Here is a 27,117-nt window from a genome sequence, read left to right on the forward strand (position 1 = left end):
AGGTGGCGCTGGAGCAGTTCATCGCTGGGTTACCATCGTCCACAGCCAATTGGGTCCAGTGCCACCGCCCGGCCAACATCGGGGCAGCGATCGTCCTCGCGGAGGACCATCTCTCTCTTCCCCGGCGGAGCATGAGGGAGGAGACCAGGCCAGCGACGATCCCTGCCAGCCGTCCCACTCCAGCCCCGAGGAGGAGGTTCCCAGCGGCATCAGCTCCTGCACCACACCCACACACACACACACACACACACACAGCCGGAGCATGCATCGCTCCGGTCGTCTAATTACCCTCTGCCGTCTTTCCCTCAGGGCCCAGCCTACGCGTCTGATCACCTGGCACCCCGGGGGGCTCCTCAGACGCCAGGGCAGGTGTGCTGGCGGTGTGGGCAGCCCGGCCACATCAGAGCGGAGTGCCCGCTCATGGAAGTGGGGCAAGTGGTTCGGGTTGCCGGGCCGCCGGCCCCCTCCCCCGGTTCGAAAGGGACGTACCGTATACCGGTATGTATACAAGGGGGTACACATCAAGCTCTGCTGGATTCTGGTTGTGAACAGACCATGATCCATCAGCGCTTGGTTCGACCGGGGGCATTGTTAGAGGCATCGTGGGTGAGGGTGAGGTGTGTGCATGGGGATATTCACGATTATCCGGTGGTGGCTCTGGAAATTTATTTTAAAGGGAAAAAACATAGAGTAAAGGCTGGAGTTAGTACTCGCCTCACGCACCCTCTAATTTTGGGAACAAATTGGCCGGGGTTTACGAGCTTAGCAGGGGAAACCATGAGGGTGCGGTCACGTAAGTCAGGGAAATGTGAGTTATGTGCTGTCCTTAGTGGTGAGGCGGAGGTGCCGCATCCCGACGCTGCTGGGGGGGGGGCACAGATGGCGCCCATGGAAGATTTTCCCCTAGCACAGTCTCGGGATGAGACCCTCCGCCACGCCTTTGACCAAGTGATGGAAAATGATGGTTGTCCGGTTCACCCTAACGCAGCACTCTCTCACCCCTACTTTGTTGTCGTTAAAGACCGTTTATACAGAGTGAGTCGTGACGCTCGAACAGGGGAAGAGCTCTCCCAGTTGTTAGTCCCAAAAAGCCGCCGAGAAACGATTTTCCAGGCGGCTCACCACAACCCCATGGCGGGTCACCTCGGATATGATAAGACACTGAACCGGATCATGGCCCGATTTTACTGGCCGGGCATTCGGGCGGATGTAAGTCGGTGGTGTGCATCCTGCCGCGAATGTCAATTAGTCAACCCTCCGGCCACCCCAAAAGCGCCCTTGCGCCCATTACCATTAATGGAGGTCCCTTTTGATAGGCTTGCCATGGACCTCATCGGGCCATTAGACCGGAGCGCACGGGGATATCGCTTTGTATTAGTTCTAGTGGACTATGCAACGCGATATCCCGAGGCAGTACCCTTGCGCAACATCTCGGCGAAGAGTGTTGCACAGGCACTGTTTCAGGTCATCTCCCGAGTTGGGATCCCGAAAGAGATCCTGACTGACCAGGGCACATCGTTTATGTCACGTACACTACGCGAGCTATACGAATTACTGGGCGTCCGCTCAATCCGGACTAGTGTGTACCATCCCCAGACTGATGGCCTGGTGGAGCGGTTTAACAAAACGCTAAAGAACATGATTCGTAAGTTCGTACACGAGGATAGTCGTAATTGGGATAAATGGTTGGACCCTCTGTTGTTTGCAGTGCGGGAGGTGCCCCAGGCCTCCACGGGTTTTTCGCCCTTTGAACTCCTGTTCGGCAGGAAACCTCGGGGTGTCTTGGACCTGGTTAAGGAAAACTGGGAGGCGGGTCCAAGCACCAGTAAAAATGAGGTACAGCACGTACTGGACCTGCGAGCAAAACTCCATTCACTGGGTCAGTTATCACGGCAGAATTTGCTCCAGGCCCAGGAACGTCAACAGCGGCTGTACAACAGAGGGGCTAAACTTAGACAGTTTTCACCGGGAGATAAAGTGCTTCTATTGCTACCGTCGTCTAGCTCCAAATTACTCGCCAAGTGGCAAGGGCCCTTTGTGGTCACACGGCGAGTGGGGGATGTTGACTATGAGGTTGTGCGTTCTGACAGGGGTGGAGCAACACAGATTTACCACCTTAACCTCCTCAAAGCCTGGAGGGAGGTGGCGTCTGTTTCTCTGGCCACCACGGTGATTGAGAGAGATGAGCTGGGACCGGAGGTGACTAAATTAAACAGGTCGGCGCCGGTCCCCGTTGACGATCATCTCTCGCCGGGCCAGAGAGCAGACGTGGCCTCGTTGCAGCGGCAGTTTGCCGACGTGTTCTCTCCCCTGCCGGGACGCACAAACCTCATACACCACCACATAGAAACTTCCCCGGGTGTGACAGTGCGTTCACGACCCTATCGCCTGCCGGAACATAAGAGGAAAACTGTTCAGGCAGAACTTCAGGCTATGTTAGAGATGGGAGTAATAGAAGAGTCCAACAGTGACTGGTGTTGCCCCATTGTTCTTGTTCGCAAGTCTGATGGGTCAATACGGTTCTGTGTGGACTACCGTAGAGTCAACGAGGTGTCCAAATTCGATGCCTATCCAATGCCCCGGGTCGACGAACTCCTGGATCGGCTGGGCACGGCTCGCTTTTTTACGACACTGGATTTGACCAAGGGCTACTGGCAGATTCCCTTGTCGCTAGAGTCCAGGGGAAAAACGGCCTTCTCCACTCCGTATGGTTTGTACCAATTTGTCACGCTTCCATTTGGGTTGTTCGGAGGCCCCAGCCACATTCCAGCGCCTCATGGACCGGGTGCTGCGGCCTCACTCTGCATATGCTGCGGCCTACTTGGATGATGTCATCATTCATAGTGAGACCTGGGAGCAGCATATGCAGCAGGTGGGAGCAGTGCTGGAGTCCCTGAGGAGGGCGGGGCTCACGGCCAATCCAGGGAAGTGTGCAGTTGGACGGAGGGAGGTACGGTATTTGGGGTACCACTTGGGGGGAGGGCAGGTGCGGCCACAGATACAAAAGACCGCAGCGGTTGCAGCCTGCCCAAGACCCAAGACCAAAAAAGAGGTTAGGAGGTTTCTGGGGCTGGCCGGTTACTATAGGAGGTTCATCCCGGCCTTCTCGGAGCTGACCAGCCCCCTAACCGACCTGACCCGAAAAGGTGCCTCAGATCCGGTCCAGTGGACGGAGCCGTGTCAGCTGGCGTTTGAGAGGGTTAAGCAAGCCCTCTGTGGGGAGCCACTTTTATACACACCTAACTTTTCTCTCCCTTTCATCCTGCAGACCGACGCCTCGAACAGCGGGCTGGGGGCCGTTTTGTCCCAGGAGGTGGAGGGGGTCGACAGCCCCGTACTGTACATTAGCCGGAAGCTAGCTCAGCGGGAGGTGAGCTACAGTACGGTGGAGAAAGAGTGCCTCGCCATACGGCGGGCAGTCGGTGCCCTCCGCTACTATCTCCTGGGGCGCCCATTCACCCTCTGGTCGGACCATGCCCCGCTCCAATGGCTCCACCGCATGAAAGATGCCAACGCGCGGATCACTCGCTGGTATCTGGCTTTACAGCCTTTCCGGTTCAAGGTGATCCATAGGCCGGGGAACCGCATGGCCGTGGCCGACTTTCTCTCCCGCTCTGAGGAGGGGGGGGGGAGTGGGCTTGCGGCCGGCGGGGTCCCGGCCTAAGTCGGGCGGTGGGGGTATGTGGCATGTTTGTAACCTGGTTCTGGTCTCTTGCAGTAGGCTGGGTCCTCACGCGGACACACAGAGAGAGAGAGACGGAGAGACACAGAGACACAGAGAGTCAGAGCAGCGCAGCAGAGCGCTGACATCGCAGCCACAGCTGACTGCTTTTGTTTTGTTTGGTTAATTGTTTTCAGTTGACAATAAACCGGTATATTTGCTCCCTCAACGCCGCCTCCTCGTCCTTCCCGAACCCCAGTGAGTGGGAAAAGCTCACAATAAGTTTTTAATTGCTTGAGAAACCTCACGAGTTGTGATCATATCCATATTTTCAACCTTTGCTACTTGATGGCCATTAGTCTGAACCAGGGGTCGCGTTAACCAAATATTTTCCGTCATTGACCGTTTTTTTAAAATGTTGACGGAAAAATCTGAGCGCCATCCGTCATTTTGACAGATTGCAATTCACACCCCTAAAAACTATGTTGATAAAAGAGGTGAAAAAAGAGGGATAGATGCAGATGAAGGACAAACTCAGCCCTTGGCCTCAGCGGAGCGAGGAAGCGGCAGTAAGGAGGTTAGGCGAGTTCAATGGGAGCGGGAGTTCTCCTGGCTGAGGAGGGCGGATAGAAAAATGTTGTGCGACAAATCAAAGATTCCCATCGGAGAATCTGAGCATAATTTCTGACCTGGACACCGTACTCAATGCATCTCGCTATCCTTGTAGTGCCGACAGCGTGTTAAAGAGCTATGGACAGGAGGCTTTGGAGTGCGTCTGTGCATTTAGGCCACAGGTTAACTGTTCATATTCCACTGCAATATGAACAATGCAATTGAATATGTCATTATTATCATTTAAAGTGACCGGTAAAAATTGATTATGACGGGATCTTTATGACCCTGTCAGTCAAAATGACAGACAACGAAAAAGTCTAGCGCCACCTCTGGTCTGAACACAGTTAAACAATTTACTATAATGCCTTCGCCAGAGCTCAGCAATAGCACTAGCACCAGAGACTCCATCTACTGTATATGGTAAGGAGGGTTTGCAGTTATTAATGCATTTCACCTCCTTCCAGAAATCTTTATTAGTATTATCTAAAAGTTTCTTGGCCATAGAGTCAGCCCTCAAAGATTGCTCGTTTTTACTAATGAAACGTATTGCATATCTATATTTTGTGTTTGTACTCTTTTTATATTAAAAAATGGGCCCCTGTCTTGGTTTACCAGCCATTGCCCAGGATTTAGTGGCTTCACGAGCCTCAGCATAAAATTTAGCCACATAGGTATTCCAACCAGGCCGAACTTTTCCTCTCTTTATGTGCTTAAGACGAGGCTTACTAGCTTCAAGTAAAGCTGAGACAATATCAGTATACATTGCAGAAATATCTGTCTTATGTTTGGTATTTGTACAATTACTGTTTTTACATATGAGTGCCTCTCTAGAGAGACATATATTGCTCAATAACTGATCAGTATATTTACAGTAAGAAGCAATGTCTTCACATGAAAGAGAAGACCAGTCCAATTAACCAAGATTAGAATTATTTGCACATTTTACAGTTGCAGGTATGTACTCAGATCTGATGACCATCTTTACAGGAATGTGATAGGTGGATACATTGTATAAGATTTCCATGTGTGCCAAAGAAGCGTGAGCATCAGCTGTAGAGAGACAATGGTCTAACCAGGAAATATTCATGTCACAATACCTATGTGCTGATCTAGGTGACTGATGGTTTCTTCACTGGAGTCATCATCATTATAATCACTTATAGCTACTTCATCTGATTGAGTAAAACACAGTCAAGAAAAGTATTTTAAGTAAAGGATAAACACACATAAATGATACACTAATGAAAGTGTATGATACGCCATAAAAATGATGTATGAAAATAAATTAACCTTCAGGATTGATCTCAATGTCATCCAACCCTTTCCCCTGCAGGTCAGACAGTTTTCCTTTTTCCATTGCAATCAATAGTTTGCTGATTTTTGCAAGCTGCAGTGTACTCTCTGTAGAATTCTCGGTGCACACGGATGTCATGGCCAAGAAAGGTGGCAAGTTGATCCATTTCATTTCCTTTTAGGTTGAGCACTGTGGACAAAGTTGCGACTTGTTTCCGCAGTCTTGTTGACGTGAGTGCCTCTGGGTTTTTTGCACCACATTGGTTGGCGTAGGTGCGAAGGCAATCAGACCCTCTGTAATGGGAAAGAACACCTGGGCGTGCAAATAAGTACACATTCTCTGCGTGGACTTGACACTCAATTCTGTTTTTTATAAGCAGATCCATTGCAGCGACCATATCAGGTGTAAGAAGCACAGGCACCATTCTTGACCTTTTACCACGAATCTCAACTCTGTCAAAGTGCTTTGCAAGATTCTTTTCCAGCTCAGTAAGGCCCATCATAATGTCAGGATTCAACCGTGTACGGTTTTGGGATGTGAAAGTCTGCAGCTCCATTTTTGAAACTTCCCCCTGCCTTTTTCTGTTAAAAAGTACTACCTGCGTCAAAGTCACTTTAGCAAGATTACCAAAGCTTGTGCTGTCAGGTTTTTCCTCTAGGTCCTTCATGCATTTTGCACACTCAGTAGCAAGAAACCTGTGCATCAACGTCACATCCTGAGTAAATAGTCAAACCAGTGGTTTATTCCATTTGGCTTGTTGAAGTGTACCCAATGCAGCAACTGAAATGGACACTGTCCACAATTGCTTGGCCAACTCTGCAACTTCAAGGCGATTTTCAATGATTGCATTGCACTGCACAATGCCAGCAACTTTGGCCAAACTGTGCCCCAGTTTTAAAGCCAAGGATGGGATTTTGTATGAGTTGCTATCCAACTCATAACCAGCAACAGCTCTGACTGCTTGTATCACATGACGAAAATTACTGGGCATGACAAGGTCTTCTGTGCACTTCAAAGGTGTTGTAGCTCTAGCTGTTATCAATAACCTTGCCATCTCTCTCATTTTTTGGCGTATGTAGTCATTTCTTCTCTCATGTGGTTTCCTTGCATTGTACAATGACTCGCCAAGGCGAATAATTTCTCCTTCACTCCTTACTACCAAGGAAATCTCATCCTGGTTCATTTCACAGGCAATCTTCCAAACAGCTTCATGAATTTCATGAGGTTTTGGTAAGTCGGGTCGGATCCTCTTCTGCCCAGTGGGAAAGTCTTCAACTGACATCTGAGGGCACCTTCTTACGTGTCTCCAAAGGCAATCTCCATGACAATATTTGCAATGACTGAAATGATGAAATTGTTTCGCTGATGAAGGTCTTCGACAAGGAACCCATTCTCCAGCACCATCACTTGCCACAGTAGCATTATGGTCAAAGTTTCCTCTCTTCTTAAGACACCTAAACAACTCTCTTCTTTTGTGAGATTTCTTATCAAAAACTGAGAGCCTTTGCAACATTAGGCTGATTACTGTGAACAGATTCAAGGTGTCTTGCCAATTTAGAAATGGGCTTTTTACAATAGAAACAATATTGCTTCTTGTTGTACTTGCTTTTTTGTCCGGATGTTTTAAATGGTGAGACTTTTATAGCGCTGTCATTGTTCGGAAACTTCTCCGATGAATCGGCACTGCACCTTCTTACTGAAGAACTATGACTGTTGCTTATCGGTGATGAACTAAAACATCTAGGCTTTTCTGAACCTGTAATCTCTCCACTGTGTGTGTATTAATAGCAAGGGTATCATTCTGAAACCATTACAGTGTGCATAACATGGCTTTTGATGAGCCATTAAAAACAAACAATTACAATAAATATTTTCAATCTAATTTTGTTTTAATGGGTAACTAATGTGTCAGATTACCTGGTCACCTACAGCTTGAGGAGTCTCCAACATGAAGTCTGTCATCATGGACTGAGGGATGTTCAACCTTGAAAACCATTATTAACAATATACAGTTATCAAAATTCATTGAATAGGACAGTAATCACTACTTGCACAACAGTTTTCAGTTTGCAATGTATGATATGAAAGAGACCAAGAAATAGTGTAACACAATAGCTACTTTTGAATGAGCTACTTTTGTAAATAAAATATTTTCAGCTAAATTATTTACCCACAGAATAATTCATTCTGCTTGCCAGACACAAAGTCCTAAGCCTCTCTCTCTCAAAGATCTTTATTTTGGCTTCATCATAACGTTTCTCACAATGAGAATGGTGTCGCTTCAGATTTTGCAGACAGAGGCTTCCTCTCAGATGTCCCAATTAAGAATCAGATGTAAAGTAATGAGATTATTAATGTTGTGGACATTTTTACATCAACTGATACAGTAATTATCGTTTTAATACAGTACTTAATGGTGCAATGGACCAAACTGAGATATCTATTATATTCCAAATAGAAAAAAATACATGTGTAATCACCTGTTCATAGGATGCAGTGGATCTATCGCTGACTTCAGGGTCTGCTGAATTAGTCACAATCTCAACACTTGATGTCTGCAACAAAACACAACAGTACACAGTCAGATATGTTGTGTACTATAACATACAGAGCAGAACTTATTATAAAACATAACCACACATGTTTCATGAGGATCTGGACTTATTCTTCCAGACTCTATAGAAACTGTTATCATTGTAAATTATATACTTACCAACAATATGGGGACACTGTAACACACACACACTCTACAGTCAGTGGGTCAAACCATATCAGGACGTCAAACCAAACACACACTCAAGTCTTTCACAGCTAAACAATATGAGGACGTCAAACCAAACACACACTCAAGTCTTTCCCAGCTAAACAATATGAGGACGTCAAACCAAACACACACTCAAGTCTTTCGCAGCTAAACAATATGAGGACGTCAAACCAAACACACACTCAAGTCTTTCGCAGCTAAACAATATGAGGACGTCAAACCAAACACACACTCAAGTATTTCGCAGCTAAACCATATGAAGACGTCAAACCAAACACACACTCAAGTCTTTCACAGCTAAACAATATGAGGACGTCAAACCAAACACACACTCAAGTCTTTCACAGCTAAACAATATGAGGACGTCAAACCAAACACACACTCAAGTCTTTCGCAGCAAAACAATATGAGGACGTCAAACCAAACACACACTCAAGTCTTTCACAGCTAAACAATATGAGGACGTCAAACCAAACACACAGTCAAGTCTTTCACAGCTAAACAATATGAGGACGTCAAACCAAACACACAGTCATGTCTTTCACAGCTAAACAATATGAGGACCTGACGACTGAACATATGTATGACTTATGTCAATAACTACCAGCATCTTCTATTGTAGGGTAACAACAAACTGTTGACAACATCTTAGACAACTGTATCTGTAGATAAAAATGAAGATTGGTTAGTTTGGTTAGTTTTACAGCGTGTCCATCACCTTAATTGTTAGCCAATTAGCTCAAATGGGGATTGTTAAAACTTACATCTTGTATATGCCAAGATGGATATCTCCACAGTACTGAAGTTCCTGGATGGGACGATCGTCAAGAGTGCCAGTGCGGTCTACGTTTCAGAAGCTTTAAAATCAAGCCATGAACCGTTATGTACCATGGCAGACTTTATAAAATACATTCACAATGATAGATCCTACACTGTAGATTATTTAGCAACTTTAGCAACTCAGCCATCTTTGTAAGCCTCAGCTCAGTCTATTGGCAAATCACAGGCTGCCTTGCTGACTTACTAACCAATCAGAGGCTGTGTTATTGACTGCTGAGTAACCAAACATGCAGTGTGTGGCAGCATTCATCTCAAATGTCTTTAATACATGAGTGAATTAAGTGGATTAAATATATATGTGTATATATATATATATATATTTCTATATATATATATGTATATATATACATATACATAAACATATACATACTCTTTGGTCTTCCTCTAGACCTCCTGCCTGGCAGTTCCAACCCCAGCATCCTTCTACCAATATACTCACTATCCGTCCTCTGTACATGACCAAACATATCATTCTGGCCTCTCTGACCTTATCTCAAAAACATCTAACATGTGCTGTTCCTCTGATTGACTCATTCTTGATCCTATCCATCTTTGTCACTCCCATAGAGAACCTCAACATCTTCATCTCTGCTACCTCAAGCTCTGCTTCCTGTCTTCTCCTCAGTGCCACTGTCTCTAGACCATACATCATCGCTGGTCTCACCACTGTCTTGTATATCTTTCCTTTCATTCTGGCTGATACTCTTTTATCACACATTACCCCTGACACTTTTCTCCACCCATTCCAACCAGCTTGAACACGTTTCTTCACCTCTTTTCCACAATCTCCACTGCTCTGGATTGTTGACCCTAAATACTTCAAATCCTCCACCTTCTTTATCTCCACTCCCTGTAGCCTCATGGTTCCACTTGGGTTCCTCTCATTCACACACATATACACACATATAATCTGTCTTGCTGCGACTAACCCTTCATTCCTCTCCTTTCTAGAGCATATCTCCACCTCTCAAGCTTTTCCTCCACCTAGTCTCTGCTCTCACCACAGATCACAATGTCATCTGCAAACATCATAGTCCATGGAGATTCCTGTCTAACCTCATCTGTCAGTCTATCCATCACCACCACAAACAAGAAGGGACTCAGAGCGGAACTCTGATGTAGTCCCACCTCCACCTTGAACTTCTCTGTCACACCTACAGCACACCTCACCGCTGTCTCACAGTTAGCATACATGTCCTGCACCAGTCTAACATACTTCTCTGCCACTCCAGACTTCCTCATTCAGTACCATAGTTCCTCTCTTGGCACCCTGTCATAGGCTTTTTCCAGATCTACAAAGGCACAATGCAGCTCCCTCTGACCTTCTCTGTATTTCTCTACCAGCATTCTTAAAGCAATGAGCTCTTCAAAGTACTCTTTCCATCTTCCCACTACTTCTGTGGCACCTGTCAACACATGTCCCTCTGTATCCTTAATCAGCCGAACCTGCTGGACGTCTTTCCCATCTCTAGCTCTCTGTTTTGCCAACCTGTATAAATCATTCTCTCCCTCCTTACTTTCCAACCTAGCATACAAGTCATCATACGCCCTTTGTTTGGCCTTTGCCACCTCTACCATCACCTTGTGCTGCATCTCCCTGTACTCCTGTCTGCTCTCTTCAGTCTCCTCACTGTCCCACTTTTTCTTTGCTACCCTCTTTCTCTTTATATACTCCTGCACTTCCCTATTCCACCACCAAGTCTCCTTATCTACTTTCCTTCCAGACGACACACCAAGTAATCTCCTACCTGTCTCCCTGATTACATTAGCTGTAGTTGTCCAGTCATCTGCAAGCTCTCCCTGACCACCCAGATTCTTTCTCAACTCCTCCCTGAAAACCATAGAACAGTCCTCTCTTTTCAGCTTCCACCACTTTGTCCTTTGTTCTGCCTTTGTCCTCTTCGTCTTCCTTGTCACCAGATTCATCCTGCAAACCACCGTCCTATGCTGACTTGTTACACTCTCACCCACCTCTACTTTGCATATATATATATCTTAAAGATATATATATATATATAAATATATATCTTTATAAACATTGTATATATAAATATATGTATGCATATATGTATGTATATATATATATATATATACAAAAATTGTGACATTTTAGGACTTTGGAGATTTTTAGTCTGGGAGCATGTTTGGAGAGTCCAGAATACCATATAATGGTCAGAGAAATGAGGACCTCTAAAATGTCCTCATATTTCTTAACGTACTGATATTGTTGGTGTGTTATCATAAAAAATGTCCTGATTTGTCACAAATACAAGTGCACACACACACTGCCCCCCCCCCCCCCCCCCCCCCCCCCCCACACACACACTGTTACGACTGTCGTCGATGGGAGGCAAAAAAGGGCAGATGGCAGATGGCGACACACACTTCCTCATCCTCCTCTTCTCCCAACCGGCCACACTTCGACAGTAGTTTAGTGTTTTTGTATAGTTTAGTTGTTGTGTAAATAGTAGGGGTGGACTGCCATTTTTGTTACAGCGTTTTCTCCTGTTTAAGTAGCTAGGGAGGTAAGTTCCTGTCATTTGGTTTGTTTAAGGTTGCTTAGCTAAGGTTTATTGTTTTCTAGACAGGGACCTTTTTTTGTTTGTTGTTTTGGCCTTAGTCCACCCTGAAGCCTAGATCTCAGGTCATCAATTTTGTTGTCATTTACCCTACTTTTGTAAATAAATAATTCCTTTTTTTTTGATATAACGCTAAAAAGACACAAAGTGACCACACGAGGCAGCAGAGGACCAGCAGCTCCTGTGTCCCCGCAGCTAAAATCAGTGGTTTTCTCTATAGGCTTTGGTGTGGGAGAGTGAGTGGATGGAGCTGTTAATCTATGACCTAAAAGAGCGTAGATTTAATCTGACATAGATTGTATTAGGTGTCAGTACCTCGTCATCAACACAACAAAGTAGATTAAAGTGATATTATGTGGTTTTTATTGATGTTGAAAATGTCTTTCTTCATTAAGCCACAGAAACCACAGACACTGATGATGTTTGGAAAGTGCAAAAACCCTCTGAGTGTCATGAGTTTCCTGTCACTGTGGACACGTTCTTCGCTGTCGTTCACAGAGCAGCAGGAGGACAGAGGTCATCCTGAGGTCACGCACACTCAGTTTCACCTGCATCACAGCAGAAACCACACTTCCTCATTCATGGCATAATCTGCTCATGTGTGTTTCAATTTACCTTCCCCTAACTTTGATTGTTGTTCTGCTCACACGCAGCAGGGGGCGCTGCTGTCAGGCAGTATGAAGAGGAGGAGGAGGAGAAGCAGTGCATGCTGGGACAGAAAGGCTCATCAGTGAGAAGATGATGTTCTTCAGACAAAGAGTCAAACTCTTAACATCTTTAATTACTTTGTTTTCTATTTGATTGAAAACTTTATTTTATATTATTTTGACTTCTTTCTTTTTATTTTATATAAAGCATTTATTCATTTTTAACTGATTTTACTTTCTGTATCTTTTAATTTCACTTTCAAACATTCACTTTTTGTTATTTTTATCTCAGTGTGTGTGAACCTGTGTGTTTCAGGCTGGTTCTCAGCAGCAGGGGGCGCTCACAGCGCAGGACGGCGGCTCAGTTAATGACAGACATGTTGATTTTTTAAGTCTTTATTTATTGATGGTTTCAACAAAGAATGACTGAGACGAGCTTTGACCTCGTCCACCACTGAAGCTGCTGTCTCTTCATGTCCTACAGAGGACAAAGAGACACTGAGGAACCACGACAGACCAGGAACCCAGGGTAAACCGGTTCAGTGAATGTGGTCCTGAAGGTGTGGAGGTGGATCAGTGAGTCAGAGGAGACGCTGTAGAAGGACAGATTCCCAGCAGGACAGTCCACATACACTGATACTCTGTGAGAGACAGAGGACATGATGGGTGTTTGTGTCCCACAGTGACGGACAGAGTAACCAAGACCATCAGAGCAGATCAGACTCCAGGACTGATCATTATCTCCAAACAAACAGTCAGAACTGTTGCCTTTCCTCTTGATTCCTCTGTAACTCAGTGATATATAAACATCTCCTCTCCACTCGACCTCCCAGTAACAGCGACCAGTCAGACCAGGTCTACACAGCAGCTGAAACCAGAACTCAAATCTGTCTGGATGATCAGGATACGACTGATCTTCTCTCACAAGGTTTACTTTCCTGTTGTCGTCAGACAGTTTGAGTTTTCTGTTCATTGTGTTTGTGTCCAGTTCCAGTTCACATGAATCTGATGAAGACAACGAGACACAGCTGCAGTTTATTGATGATCAGCTGATATGTTGTTATTTCCTGTAAATCCATACTTACACTTCCTGAGACCAGGTTTTAACCTCTGCTCTCCAGCATGGTCCATCCTGGAGGAAGAAACAGTCTGAATGAGTTTCTGTCCAACATGAGTCCAAACTGTTGTCTTAATGACGCACTCTGGTGGACACAATGATGAACTACAAGGACTGGTGTGTTTCAAAGAGAAGACGGTGTCTGCAGAACCAGAGACCACAGTTTCAGGAGGCTGTTTGAAGTGGACCAGGACTGTTCTGTACCCAGTACCAGGACTTCTCACATGATACTGCTACTCTGTGCAGATGATCGGTCCAGTTCATGGTTCTGGTCGTTTCTCAGGCTGAACTACGTGACATTCACTCGTTCTCACCAGAGTCTAGTGTTTGTTTCTAGTTTTCTAGTTTATTGTCAAACAAGAACAATATCTATCAGGCAGATGATCTGCTGTGGCGCCCCCTAAAGGGAGGAGCCAGAAGAAGAAGAACAACAGGTGTTTAAAAAGTGTCACTAATGTTTGGTTATACTCACTGACAGAGGAAAACATAACAGGACATCTTCAACCTAAACCTGCTGACAAGTTTTAATACTGCTGCTGATCATGAAGAGGAAGATGAGGAGAAGGAAGAGGAAGAGGAGGAGGAGGAGGAGGACAATACCTGAGAGTGTCCAGTCTCCAGTGAGGACTCTTCAGTCCAGCAGACAGCAGCTTCTCTCCTGAGTCTCCTGGATGATTGTAGCTCAGGTCCAGTTCTCTCAGATGGGAGGGGTTGGAGTTCAGAGCTGAGGTCAGAGAAGAACATCCTTCCTCTGAGACCAGACAACCTGACAGACTGGAGGTAAGAAGATATGATGAACTCAGTGATTCAGAAAAAACATCTTCATCAACAAGAACCTAAAAAAGCAAAGAGTCTGAGTCAGAGTTCTGACCTGAGAGTCTCCAGAGAACAGTGAGGACTCTTCAGTCCATCACACAGCAGCTTCACTCCTGGATCCTGCAGGTTGTTGTTACTCAGGTCCACGTGTCTCAGACGAGAGGACACAGAGCTGAGGACTGAGGACAGAGCTTCACAGCTTCTCTCTGAGAGTTTACAGCCACTTAGTCTGAGGAGGAGTTCAAGAAAATCTATTCACATATGCAATTAAAAAAACACTCAGAGTAGAATTGTCCATATAAATCAGCTGAGCACCAACCTGAGAGTCTCCAGAGAACAGTGAGGACTCTTCAGTCCATCACACAGCAGCTTCACTCCTGAATCCTGCAGGTCGTTGTTACTCAGGTCCACGTGTCTCAGACGAGAGGACACAGAGCTGAGGACTGAGGACAGAGCTTCACAGCTTCTCTCTGTGAGTTTACAGCCACTCAGTCTGAGGTAGAAAACAGTGATGAACAAAAGGTAAAACGTGTTTGTCTTGTGCTCTTTAGAATATGTCTTATTAATATTTATATACGGATCCACGTACAGAGCTTTGTTGGAGGCTTTGACCACTGGCAGCAGCTTCAGAAGAGCCTCCTCTGAAGCAGAGTATTTCTTCAGGTCAAACTCTTCCAGATCTTTTCCTGATGACAGTAAGATGAAGACCAGAGCTGACCACTGAGCAGGAGACAGTGTCTTTGTGGACAGGCTTCCTGATCTCAGGAACCATTGGATCTCCTCCACAAGAGAACGATGGTTCAGTTCATTCAGACAGTGGAACAGATTGATGCTTCTCTCTGCTGACAGATTCTCACTGATCTTCTTCTTGATGTACTCAACTGTTTCCTGATTGGTCTGTGAATCACTTCCTGTTTGTGTCAGTAGACTTCTTAAGAGCTTCTGATTGTTCTCCAGTGAAAGACCCAGGAGGAAGCGGAGGGACAAGTCCAGGTATCCATTTGGACTAAGTAAGGCCTCGTCCACAGCACTCTGGTGCAGATGATTTAGTTCAGGTTTGTTTGTTTGTATGGACCACTGGCTCGTTGTTGGTTCGTCTGACAACAGATTTGTTCCAGAGGTGATGAAGGTCAGATGAACATGAAGAGCAGCCAGAAACTCCTGAACACTCAGATGGACAAAGCAGAAGACCTTGTCCTGGTACAGGCCTCTCTCCTCTTTAAAGATCTGAGTGAAGACACCTGAGTAAACTGAAGCTGCTGTGATATCGATGCCACACTCTGTCAGGTCCGATTCATAGAAGATCAGGTTTCCCTTCTGCAGCTGCTCAAAAGCCAGTTTCCCCAGAGACTCAATCATCTTCCTGTTCTCTGGAGTCCAGTGTGGATCTGTCTCAGCTCCTCCATCATATTTGACCTTCTTCACTTTGGACTGAACCACCAGGAAGTGGATGTACATCTCAGTCAGGGTCTTGGGCAGTTTTCCTCCATCTCTGGTTTTCAGCATGTTCTCCAGAACCTTTGCAGTGATCCAGCAGAAGACTGGGATGTGGCACATGATGTGGAGGCTTTGTGATGTCTGGATGTGGAAGATGATCCTCCTGGCCTGCTTCCCATCTCTGAACCTCTTCCTGAAGTAGTCCTCCTTCTGTGGGTCCGTGAACCCTCTGACCTCTGTCACCATGTCCACACAGTCAGGAGGGATCTGATTGGCTGCTGCAGGTCGTGTGGTTATCCAGAGGCGAGCAGAGGGAAGCAGTTTCCCCCTGATGAGGTTTGTCAGCAGCACGTCCACTGAGGTGGGCGCTGTGATGTCAGTCAGGATCTCAGTATTGTGGAAGTCCAGAGGAAGTCGACACTCATCCAGACCATCAAAGATGAAGACCACCTTAAAGTCTTCAAACCTGCAGATTCCTGCTTCTTTGGTTTCAGTGAAGAAGTGATGGATGAGTTCCACCAAACTGAACTTCTTCTCTTTTAGCACATTCAGCTCTCTGAAGGTGAAGGGAAACATGAGCTGTACGTCCTGGTTGCTTTTGTCGTCAGCCCAGTCCAGAGTGAACTTCTGTGTTAACACTGTTTTCCCAATGCCAGCCACGCCCTTTGTCATCACTCTTCTGATTGGTCCGTCTCTTCCAGCTGAGGCTTTAAAGATGTCTTCTTGTCTGATGGATGTTTCTGGTCTGTCTGGTTTCCAGGAAGCTCTTTCAATCTGTCTGACCTCATGTTCTTCATTGACCTCTCCAGTCCCTCCCTCTGTGATGTAGAGCTCTGTGAAGATCTCATTCAGAAGGGTGGGGTTTCCTGCTTTAGCCACGCCCTCAAACAAACACTGGAACTTCTTCTTCAGGTTTGATTTGAGTTCACGTCGACAAGCTGGAGCTCTGATTTCTGACAGAACACAAGAAAATAAATCAGTGAGTGGATCATTGAGAAAATAAGATGTTCTTCCTTTCACATTAAAAGTCCTCTTACTGTCAGCTAGCTTCTCCTGCTTCATCCTCCTTAAGAAGTCCTCTGTGATCTTCAGAAAGGCCTCTCTGCTGCTCTTCTCCTCCTCATCCTCCCTCTGACTCTCTAAGACTTCTATATGATCTGTATCCAGAACCTTGTGGATCTTCTTCAGCTCGTTCTTCACAAAGCAGATGATGTTCTCCTCCAGCAGCTGGAACAGAACATGTGAAGTTTAACTTCAGCTCATCAGTGACAGAGTGAAGTCCTGCAGGTCCACAGAGCAACATCCAGACTGTCAGGACCAGGACTCTGCTTCAGTATTAACAGTAGTGTCATGTTTGTACATTTACACACCTTAAAAATTGAGTCCAGGTCTGCTCCATGCTGCTGGACAGACTGACCACTGAGAACCTCTGTCCTCTGCTGATCAACTCTGAGGAGAAAAGATTCAGTGTCATTTACTAAACAAGCATTTGTTTCTACGAGGTTTTCAATGTGCTGCACCTACGATTCTTCTTCAGCCAAGTTCACATGACATGAGTTTGACAGGTTGAAGACAAAAGTCTCTGAAGGACAGTCTCTAGTGTTTGTTATGTGTGAAGTCTCAAAGACACAATCAGGGAGGCTTGTTGATGAGTCCCTGACCAATCACGGACTCTGACTAGATTTACTGCTGGAAACGTATTCAGAGCTGAGGACAGGCTAAAGCAGTTAGTGGAGACAGTAAAACAACATTGGTCCACCAAAGAGAAGAAGAGTGTTTTTCTGATGGTGTCAAATACTACACTTATTAACACATTTAAGACTTCCACATCTTCAGTCAGATCACTTCACCAAAACCCAAGCATGTGAGCCAGGACTGTTCCACATTTATTCAACATTTCTTATTTTTTCATGGGTCCAGATCTGAGATTAAATGGGGACAGGTCTGTTTGGGACTTGGGTCCAGAATGTCTTGGGTCTGCATGGGTCTGGGTCTGAATTCTCAAATGTTAGGTGTCTCTGGTGCTACATGGTGGATCATTTGAGTTGTTGACCTGTGAAGACCTCCACCCTCCATCATCTGACCTCTGTTCTTGTTCGAACTTCAAAGGTTCATCCATGGACCAGTCACTCTTCATGGACACACAGCTGGGTCCAGGTCCAAGTCCAGGTCCAGCAGAGTCTGGTCCCTGTTGATGGATCCTCCTACTAACACAGGACATGACATGTAAATACAACATCTGCTGTGATTGATCTCATTAATGATCTACAGTATCAGGAGACACAAGGAAAACAGGTTTGTGTCAGAAATGGTTGAGTGTGACCCAGATGGTGTCACACTCAAATCTGATTAACACATTTAAGACTTCCACATCTTCAGTCAGATCACTTCACCCATAGTCAAGCATGTGAGCCAGGACTGTTCCACATTTATTCAACATTTCTTATTTTTTCATGCCTCCAGATCTGAGATTAAATGGGGACGGGTCTGTTTGGGCCTTGGGTCCAGAATGTCTTTCGGTCTGCATGGGTCTGGGTCTGAATTCTCAAATTTTGGGTGTCTCTGGTGCTACATGGTGGATCATTTGAGTTGTTGACCTGTGAAGACCTCCACCATCTGACCTCTGTTCTTGTTTGAACTTCAAAGGTTCATCCATGGACCAGTCACTCTTCATGGACACACAGCTGGGTCCAGGTCCAAGTCCAGGTCCAGCAGAGTCTGGTCCCTGTTGATGGATCCTCCTACTAACACAGGACATGACATGTAAATACAACATCTGCTGTGATTGATCTCATTAATGATCTACAGTATCAGGAGACACAAGGAAAACAGGTTTGTGTCAGAAATGGTTGAGTGTGACCCAGATGGTGTCAAACACTACACTGATTAACACATTTAAGACTTCCACAACTTCAGTCAGATCACTTTACCCAAACCTAAGCATGTGAGCCAGGAATGTTCCACATTTATCCAACATTTCTTATTTTTTCATGCCTCCAGATCTGAGATTAAATGGCGACGGGTCCGTTTGGGACTTGGGTCCAGAATGTCTTGGGTCTGCATGGGTCTGGGTCTGAATTCTCAAATATTAGGGGTCTCTGGTGCTACATGGTGGATCATTTCAGTTGTTGTGAAGACCTCCACCCTCCATCATCTGACCTCTGTTCTTGTTCGAACTTCAATGGTTCATCCATGGACCAGTCACTCGACATGGAGACACAGCTGGGTCCAGGTCTGGCAGAGACTGATCTCTGTTGATGGATCCTCCTACAAACACATGATGTGTAAATAAAACACTGAGCTGTGACATGGAGACGAGTCACATGATCCATGAGATCCTCATCTCACCTCTGACCCTCATGTTCCTCACACAGAGTGGTTTTAGAGGGCGGAGCTTCCTCTTTACTGGCCTTGATCTGATTCATAGCAGAGTGCCACCTGCTGGGAGAATAAAACTCGCTCATTACAAGTTCTGCTAACATGGGTGGACCATATTGACCTAATGTTATACTGTGTCAGCAGAGCTGCTTCAAAAGGGTTGGGCCTTCTTTACATTCAGAGGAACCAGGACATGTTCACATCCCATAATAAGACAAGTTTGCAGTATTACACCAGACATTTAAGCCTCTCTAAGTCACTACAGGGTCAATTCATTCTGTGTAAAAACCTCAGTCACTGAGCAAGAGTCAGTGACGTGACATTCATGAGCTTCACAGTAAAAACATCACGTCCACTCAGTTACAGTGTTGTTTTCGTAAATGATGACGATGACGAAATTATTTTGTTGACGCCCCTTTTTTTTAGTAGAGTCGGTCGCGGCGCACCACTGGCAAGGAAATTTTATGTCAAACTTATGTGTGACACTGTTGTATGATGAAGTCGGCATCAATTCATGAAAAAAAATGTTGAAAAGTTGAATTATGGAGATTAAAGGTTTCTGCCCAACAGTCATCTCCAATACTTATTGACCTAAATGGATTTGTTAAAAGACTATACTTTTTTTTTTTTTTTTTTTTTTAAACTAAAACTGACTAAAACTTTTTTGATTTTGACTAAAATTGGACTAAAACTATCACATATAGAAATGACTAAAACTAATCAGCGTTTTAGTCCAAAAGACTAAAACTAAGACTACATCTAGAATGGCTGCCAAAAACAACACTGCTCAGTTACAAAGTTCTTTTTCACATGTGTGATGAGATGAGTTTAGTTCTGTTACCTTGTGAAGGCAGGAAATGATCGTCATGAAGCTGCTGAACGTCTGTGAAGTGATTCTGCTGCTGAACAGCGAACAAAACACAGACCAAAGTTTTCTCAAGTGTTATCTGAAGGAAATGTGATGAATGTGATCAAATAACTGCTCTGATCTGAACTTTACACTCAACTCCATCAACTGCAGTCAAATATTAACAGAATCAGATCTTATCACTGAACAATGATCTCGCTCAGACACATAAACCTATACAGTTATAACTCTAATCGACTCGACTCAGTTTAGTATCAGCCATGTTTATTTCCATGACTTCATAGCGCCTCCTCAAAGTGGGCGGAGTCATCACAGCAAGCCTGCGTGATACTATGGTGACGTGGTTTTCTATGGGAGACAAGTAAAGGATTGTCTCCTTGATGAACCTGTTTTGCCAGTTTCCAGCAACATTTGTAGACGTCAAGGGTGCACACTTGCTGCTCCTACATAATCATCCTGTTAACATTTCTCACTCGTTTCCATTACTTCCTTTAAATGAAATTCTTGATCCCCTAATTTCCTTAGATTATTATTCATCACCTCTGTATTTGCATCATATGCCCTACACCTCAAAAGTTCATGTTCCACAGATTCCTCCTCTTCCTGACACCTCCTACACAGTCCTGTCTGATGTTTCCCTGCCAATTTAAGTGATTTATTCAGTGCACAGTGCCCTAGCCTCAACCTCATTATCACAACCTCCTCTCTCCTGTGTCCCATACCTACCCTATTGACCCTAACACTGTTCTGTATTTGATATAAATGCCTCCCTCTACCCTCTCTATCCAACACGTTCTCATTCCCAACGCGTCAAAATCGGCAGCTCGGTCACTGGCCGTACGCTTCAAGAAGTGACGCTGTCGGTACCCCTCTCGCTTCACATTTGGACGCTCAGGGATGTTTTTATTGATATGGGCCCGTGGCACTGCCAAGTTAGCGACAACACATTTACCCACGTCCGGGTGGACGGAATTAGGAAAATAAATATGCAACGTACGGTTACACTTTCAAAATAAACCCAGAAGAGAAATGTTTCATATTGTGCGAGTAAGAGTAATGCTGCTACTAAAGACACTTTTTTCCCCCTATTTCATAAATACCAATCATGTAGCAGCATTATTAGGCCAAACATATGAAGTTAGTTAGATGCTTAAATATCACGTTTTATTTAGCCGCTGCGTGACGGCGTCATCTTCTAGACGAGACAACAACGTTGGACACGGACGCACTTGGACAACACGGTAATCGACACATACGATACATTTGGTTTAAAATTCAACCACAGGGTAAATACAAGGCTGCTTAGTTTTTACATATGCTTATGATTTTTCTGTAAAAAAAACAAAAGCATGGCATGTTAGTTTAGTTAACGTAGACGTTTTTACTAATCAGCTAAAGTTAGCTCCTAGTAACTACCTATTACCTTGCGTTAGGAGAGGGACACGGATGGAAACACGCTTTCCATGAGGCCAAGTGTCACACTGAAGCAACCCAGACATGGTTCGTATTTTATATTCTGGACATTTAAAAATGTTTCAGTCCTGAATGTCAGTGTAGGCCATTGCCAGGGATAGCATGCCACACTGTCAATGTACTACAGTATCATCAGTAGACTTTTTAGTTATTTATCAAAATTTTAAGCTAAATAACAACAGGTCAGATCAATGTGTCATCTCTGATGGAGCTCAAATCCTGAGAAATAAAGAAATGCTTTTTACTGCAAGCATGATTTGGCTGACATGAGTTACTTGATAATTTTCTTGTAGCCTCTTTTTCAAAAGAACACCCACGCCCCACCTAAAAAATGAAATAGGAATCCTATACTTTATAGTATAAATGTAGATTGCATACAGTTATTTTAAAAACAAATGACAGTGTTTGACAAATATATGTATATACCGTTGTAAGACTGGTCTCCCCTCACACCCTAAAGTAGAGGTGGCCTTTCTCCAGAGACCGCTTCACACACAGTCTCTGCTGGTATGTATTTCATTAAATACGGTCTGTATAGGGCCACACGGTTGACGTAGTGGTTAGTACTCTTGCCTTTGCAGCAAGAAGACCCAGGTTCGAGCCTCGGTTGGAACAAGGGCCTTTCTGCATGGAGTTTGCATGTTCTCCCCGTGTGTGTGTGGGTTCTCTCCGGGTCCTCCCACAGGCCAAAGACATGCAATATTGGGATTAGGTAAATTGGACATCCTAAATTGACCATAGATAGATAGGATAGGTGAAAGTGAATGGTTGTTTGTCTCTATGTGTGTGTGGCCCTGCGATGGACTGTCGAACTGTCCAGGGTGTACCCGCCTATTGCCCGATGTAGCTGAGATGGTGGAGGATAAAGCGGTAGATGATGGATGGTCTGTATATAATGTCTTTTTCCTAGAATCTGCGAAATTACCTATTGGACAAAACAAAGACTCCAAAACAAGCTTTATGACAATGTTTCTCCCTGTTAATATGCAATTGCCAAGCATATATATGTTATATCTGTCACATAACATTATTCTCTTCTTATCTGTCTAACAATGAAGTCCATGTTTTTTGCTAGTTGTATGTATATGATACAAAATCAAGCTTGAACCCCTTCTAACTACTCCATGTATTTCCTTTACAATTGTAATAGAATGTCTTCTGCAAGATCTGCAACACGCCCTGAGCTGCTCTGATGAAGAGCTTAGTGAAGCTTCAGCTGACCAAAGAGCTCCTCTGGCTTCTCTGGATTGGAGCATTCGCAATGCTCTATTTTCTGAGAGATGGAGGGAAAAGAGACCATATCTTCTTGATAGATGCTTGCCAAGGAGAGTGTGACAACAAATGGCTGCAGCCAATGTGGGAACAACTGTGCGGCTATAAGATGCAGAGATTGCCTTCCACGTCCCTTTCTCTGTGCTGAATGTGACATCAGCAGACACAGCAAAGCCTCAGTTCTCCATAACAGGGATGCCATGTGTGCTGGCTCCTTCCAGCCATTGCCTCCAACCACCTGTGTTTTTGAAAAGGCACTTACAAACTGTGGTAAGTTACACACATCTTTTTTCTGAGCTAGTTTGTGTCTGTGAGTAATTATGAATTAGTGTAACCTACTGTATGTTTAATGTCTTTCAGTGCGATTTTTGTCAGCATCTGTGGTCGTTCCCCAGAAGCACTCAGGGTGATCCAAGGGAAGGCAGTTGCTTTGGTCACAATAAATGGTCATTTTGCAATTTTTCAACAACTCCCACAAGAAAAAAATTAGCTCATTTTGGTTGTCATGGTAACCTTTTTGGGGGGAATGTCACTTATTTATTCATGCCATTTACAAATTACTAAATGTTTGATAGTGCCTATCAAGTCAGCAGGCTTTACTGGACCCCTTGGATTTACAGTATATGGGACATGCTACATAACATACCAACCTTGTTTGTAAATGTAAATATTATGTTGTAGGACGGTATGATCTCAACATGCCTGAGCTAACCTGCGAGGGATGCCAGGCAACTTAGACTGCAGGACTTGATGACTTGATAAAAAGTGGATACTGGCCTGCCACCCTTCATTTTGTAACAATTTATGAGACAGACCTGTTTTATACATTTGAAGACATGAAGATGGCATCACCCGGGATGTCTTTTCAGGCATATCTAAGAATGCTTGAGAAGTGGACTGCTCGCTTTGGCCGTGTAAGTATTTCTGTCTTCATTCTGCAAGGTCATAAATATGTTTGTGTTTACAAATGGAAAGGTTTTTGTTTAAAAAATTGTTTTGTGCTTTTTTTGCACATAGACTGGGAAGATCTCATCAGACAGCTTCTAAAAAAGCTTTTTTGAATGGGCTGCTGTACAATATGAGGTTGATTCCACCTGCAAAGAGGAGAAATTTACCTGCCCTGCCTGTACCCCAGCAATGCTTGCTGTCTCAGTGGATGGAAACCGCAAGCATTACCGCTTCAAAAGTACTGCAAGGTATACAATAATGTACACCCACACTGTTGGCAAAATTGATAATTGTGTTTTATATTGCAAATAACCTTTGATGTATGACATGTTAAAAATATAGTTCAGGTGTTTTGAAGTGGGGTTGTATGAGGTAGTTATCCATGGTCAGTTACCTACAGCAGACAATGGTCACCACCACCCACCCCCTGCCGGTATTGTGCAGAAGCAGAAAAATGTGGTTTTGCTACATAAAAGGCCCACCTAAAAAAGGAAAAAAAAACAATATCCAGTATTGTAGTTTGGGTTAGGTGTAGAAATATGCAAGTTCTACAGTTGAGACAATGTAGTGCCAAGATAGTGTCTGTCTGAACACTGTGTACTGTAGGTAACACACTTTCTACAGATAAGTACCTTATACCACTTCACTTCAGAATACTCGACTATCCTTTTAAACCTTTAAGGTATGCATCAAGAAAAAAGAAATCATATTCACTTATGATAACATTGACAAATCAATATATATATATTTTAAATTAGACTGTACAATATTTCCGATGCCAAATGGTAGAGACATCTGTTCATAATAAAAGTACAACATTCAGGACAAGTCACATTAACTGCAATTTCTTGACCAATATTACTCACTCACAAATATTTTTGGTGGCCGTACGAAAACCAGGTTTTCTAAAAAGACGTACTGCTCACAGCTACAGTAGAGATGTGACTTAGAGTATTGTTCCACCAACTGGTTGAGAGTACCTTTTAAAGGGTTGAAGTCTTTTTATTTCTTGTTGTTTTTTTAGATCTCAGGAGCGGGCCATCTTTGACGGTGTCTTCATTGCAAAAGATGAAGATGTGACCAGATTTGTGGATCACATCCACAGCAAAACTAAACATGTAACAGCAGACTTGCATTTCTATGTCAATATAATATTATAATACATAGTCTGTCAGTACTCTCATGTATTGTGATATCTACCTGTATTCCTAATTGTTGTTAATCTGCTAACACTAATCTGTTCTTTGTCCCCTGAAAGAAATGTGTAATTGTTCGTTCCCTATAATGACTGTTGATGAGATTATTTGTCAATTATGATTTTCTACAATGTAGGTTACTGGAAGGAGTAATTGTGGTGGGGAGTGGTCAGCTGCCACAGAGACCTCCCAAAGATCAAGCAGTGAGGTGGATAAGGAGGGACTGGAGCTGGCAGTGTGCATGCATGGTGTCTTGCTGGCTGCCCTTATTATGTTTAGGGGTGAAATATATGCATACCCCATGTTTTTGCAGCAGCTGGCAGCTGCTGGCATCCAAACATGACATCACCTTTTTTTGTATTGATGTTGTGTGCAAATATTGGCCATAACTGCAAAAGATAAGCACCAACTGTTCTGAGCTCCAGCACCTTCAGAATATGAGGCCCTTCCTGTCTGTTGTACATGCTAAAGCGCATGACTTCAAATGTGAGGTTGGTACAATGCAGTACATTTTTATCAAAGTACTTGCATTCCCATAAATGATTTATACCAATGTCTAATGTTTAACTATCACTTAACAGATTATTTTACAATTGTATTATTATAGTTATTGTTGTTAATTTGAACAGCCCTTATTTGATATAGCTTCTTTTGTCGAGGATATTATTTGGCACCTGTCTGTGTATGTATGTTTGTTGTGCAAGTGTCGTGTTTTAGTCAGGCCTCCTTCCTTCTTATGAACGATAGGTGATGAGTTGATGGTGAAGAAAGAAACCTCGCTGACACAGGACTCGTACCGAACAAAAGGGGATTTTATTTGGTTACAAGTCAGGCATCAGACCAAGCTTCTGCAGCAGCTCGGGAGAATGTTCCTGCCGAATCTCCGAACAATTCTGCCCGCATAAGAGCAGGGCCATGCTTTTAAAGGTTCTGTGACATCATCCTATACCTCACATTTAACCATTTTAGGTATTCTATCTTAATATAGAAGCCACCTAGTGATAGACAGAAAAGACCTGTCTCCTGTTTGTCCAGGTGCCTTGTCCCTGAAAAACAAACATAGTTGCTAAAACTATATTGGTATACATTCTCTGTGCTGACCAGAGCCCAAACAAGGCAGTGTCCAGGCCTGACCTGTCGACCTCTGCTGTGAACCTGTTGTAAACTGTCATAGGTGATACATCTAAATCCCAAAATAACTCTCTCCTGAGAGATCTTCTGTTTGCTTATCAATACAATGAAATGTACATCTTTAAGACATTCAAGACAAAACTTTGCTGAGTTAATGTGTTCATCTAATTAAATACACTACACAAGCTTACTCATGAGATTTACCTCTCATTTTCACAAAACCTGGTGGAAGGTTGACAGATTTTTGATTAGGCTTTAATTAAATGAAAAGTGACTGGGCATTACTTTGGTGTACTAATTTCCCTTGATTTTTCTGTTTGGGTCCCTCTCCCCAGGTGAGATGGAGTGGGACAAACCAAGAAGGTGCTGGTAAAACACTAGGGGAGGAAGTAGAGCAATGGAATGCTTTCCTTTCCAGGATCGCTGTCACAACAAAGCATATGTCAAAAGCAGGTGCTATATAATTGTAGATAGATAGATAGATAAATACTTTATTGATCCCGAAGGAAATTCAAGAATAATATAATAATATATAATATAATATGAATAATATGATAATTATGTATATAGAATAAAATACATTTATATTATTACAAGTGAATTTTTACAGAACTCTGTCTGTGTCTGATCTCTGTACTTGCAGGACGCAATGACATGCTGACACTTCTTGCCTTAAAATGGAACCAGCAGAAATGTCAAATGTCAATGTATTTATCACTGTACTTTAGACATCTAAAGCTCTGAATATCCAGATGGTGGACCTGGAAACCCTGAAAGCCCAGCATCAACTGGATGACCAAACTGTGGAAGATTTTGTGCTAGAAGTCAAACAATGGGCAGAGGGTAAGAATGTGAAACATTATCTGACATGGAGAAACATTTGTGATGCAAATATGTTATACAAATACAATTGAATTGAGTTGAAGTTGAAGCAACCTGCAATCAACTTTGTCAGGAGAAACTGACCATCCAGGCTCACCACAAGCTTTGTGTAAGAAGATTGAGGCCCTCACAACCAGCATCAAGATGAGAGCTCAACTCCTATATCGTAAAAATGGTATGTTAACATTGTAGGCCTTTT

At 43.9% G+C, this 27,117-nt stretch overlaps 1 protein-coding gene across 1 annotated transcript; it reads right to left on the reverse strand.

Moving 5' to 3' along the window:
• Nucleotides 1-13,514: 13,514 nt before the first annotated feature.
• On the reverse strand, nucleotides 13,515-16,705 carry LOC131443451 (NLR family CARD domain-containing protein 3-like). Its single transcript, XM_058613106.1, has 4 exons — nucleotides 14,923-16,705; nucleotides 14,653-14,826; nucleotides 14,389-14,562; nucleotides 13,515-14,291 (listed from the first exon to the last, which is right to left on the reverse strand). The coding sequence occupies exons 1-4, from the start codon at nucleotides 16,440-16,442 to the stop codon at nucleotides 14,042-14,044; spliced, it is 2,118 nt and encodes a 705-aa protein (XP_058469089.1). The 5' UTR covers nucleotides 16,443-16,705; the 3' UTR covers nucleotides 13,515-14,041.
• Between the last annotated feature and the right edge of the window lie 10,412 nt (nucleotides 16,706-27,117).

Source organism: Solea solea, chromosome 17, assembly GCF_958295425.1.
Source record: "Solea solea chromosome 17, fSolSol10.1, whole genome shotgun sequence".
Lineage (NCBI taxonomy): Eukaryota > Metazoa > Chordata > Actinopteri > Pleuronectiformes > Soleidae > Solea > Solea solea.

Bases quoted from the DNA above. Each gene is read 5' to 3' on its own strand.
- LOC131443451 (XM_058613106.1), bottom strand. From the start codon at position 16,442: ATGACAAAGGGCGTGGCTGGCATTGGGAAAACAGTGTTAACACAGAAG. The intron at 14,827-14,922 runs GTACGTGGATCC...TTTCTACCTCAG, and splicing joins AAAGCCTCCAACAAAGCTCT to ACTGAGTGGCTGTAAACTCA. The intron at 14,563-14,652 runs GTTGGTGCTCAG...ACTCCTCCTCAG, and splicing joins TGTTCTCTGGAGACTCTCAG to ACTAAGTGGCTGTAAACTCT.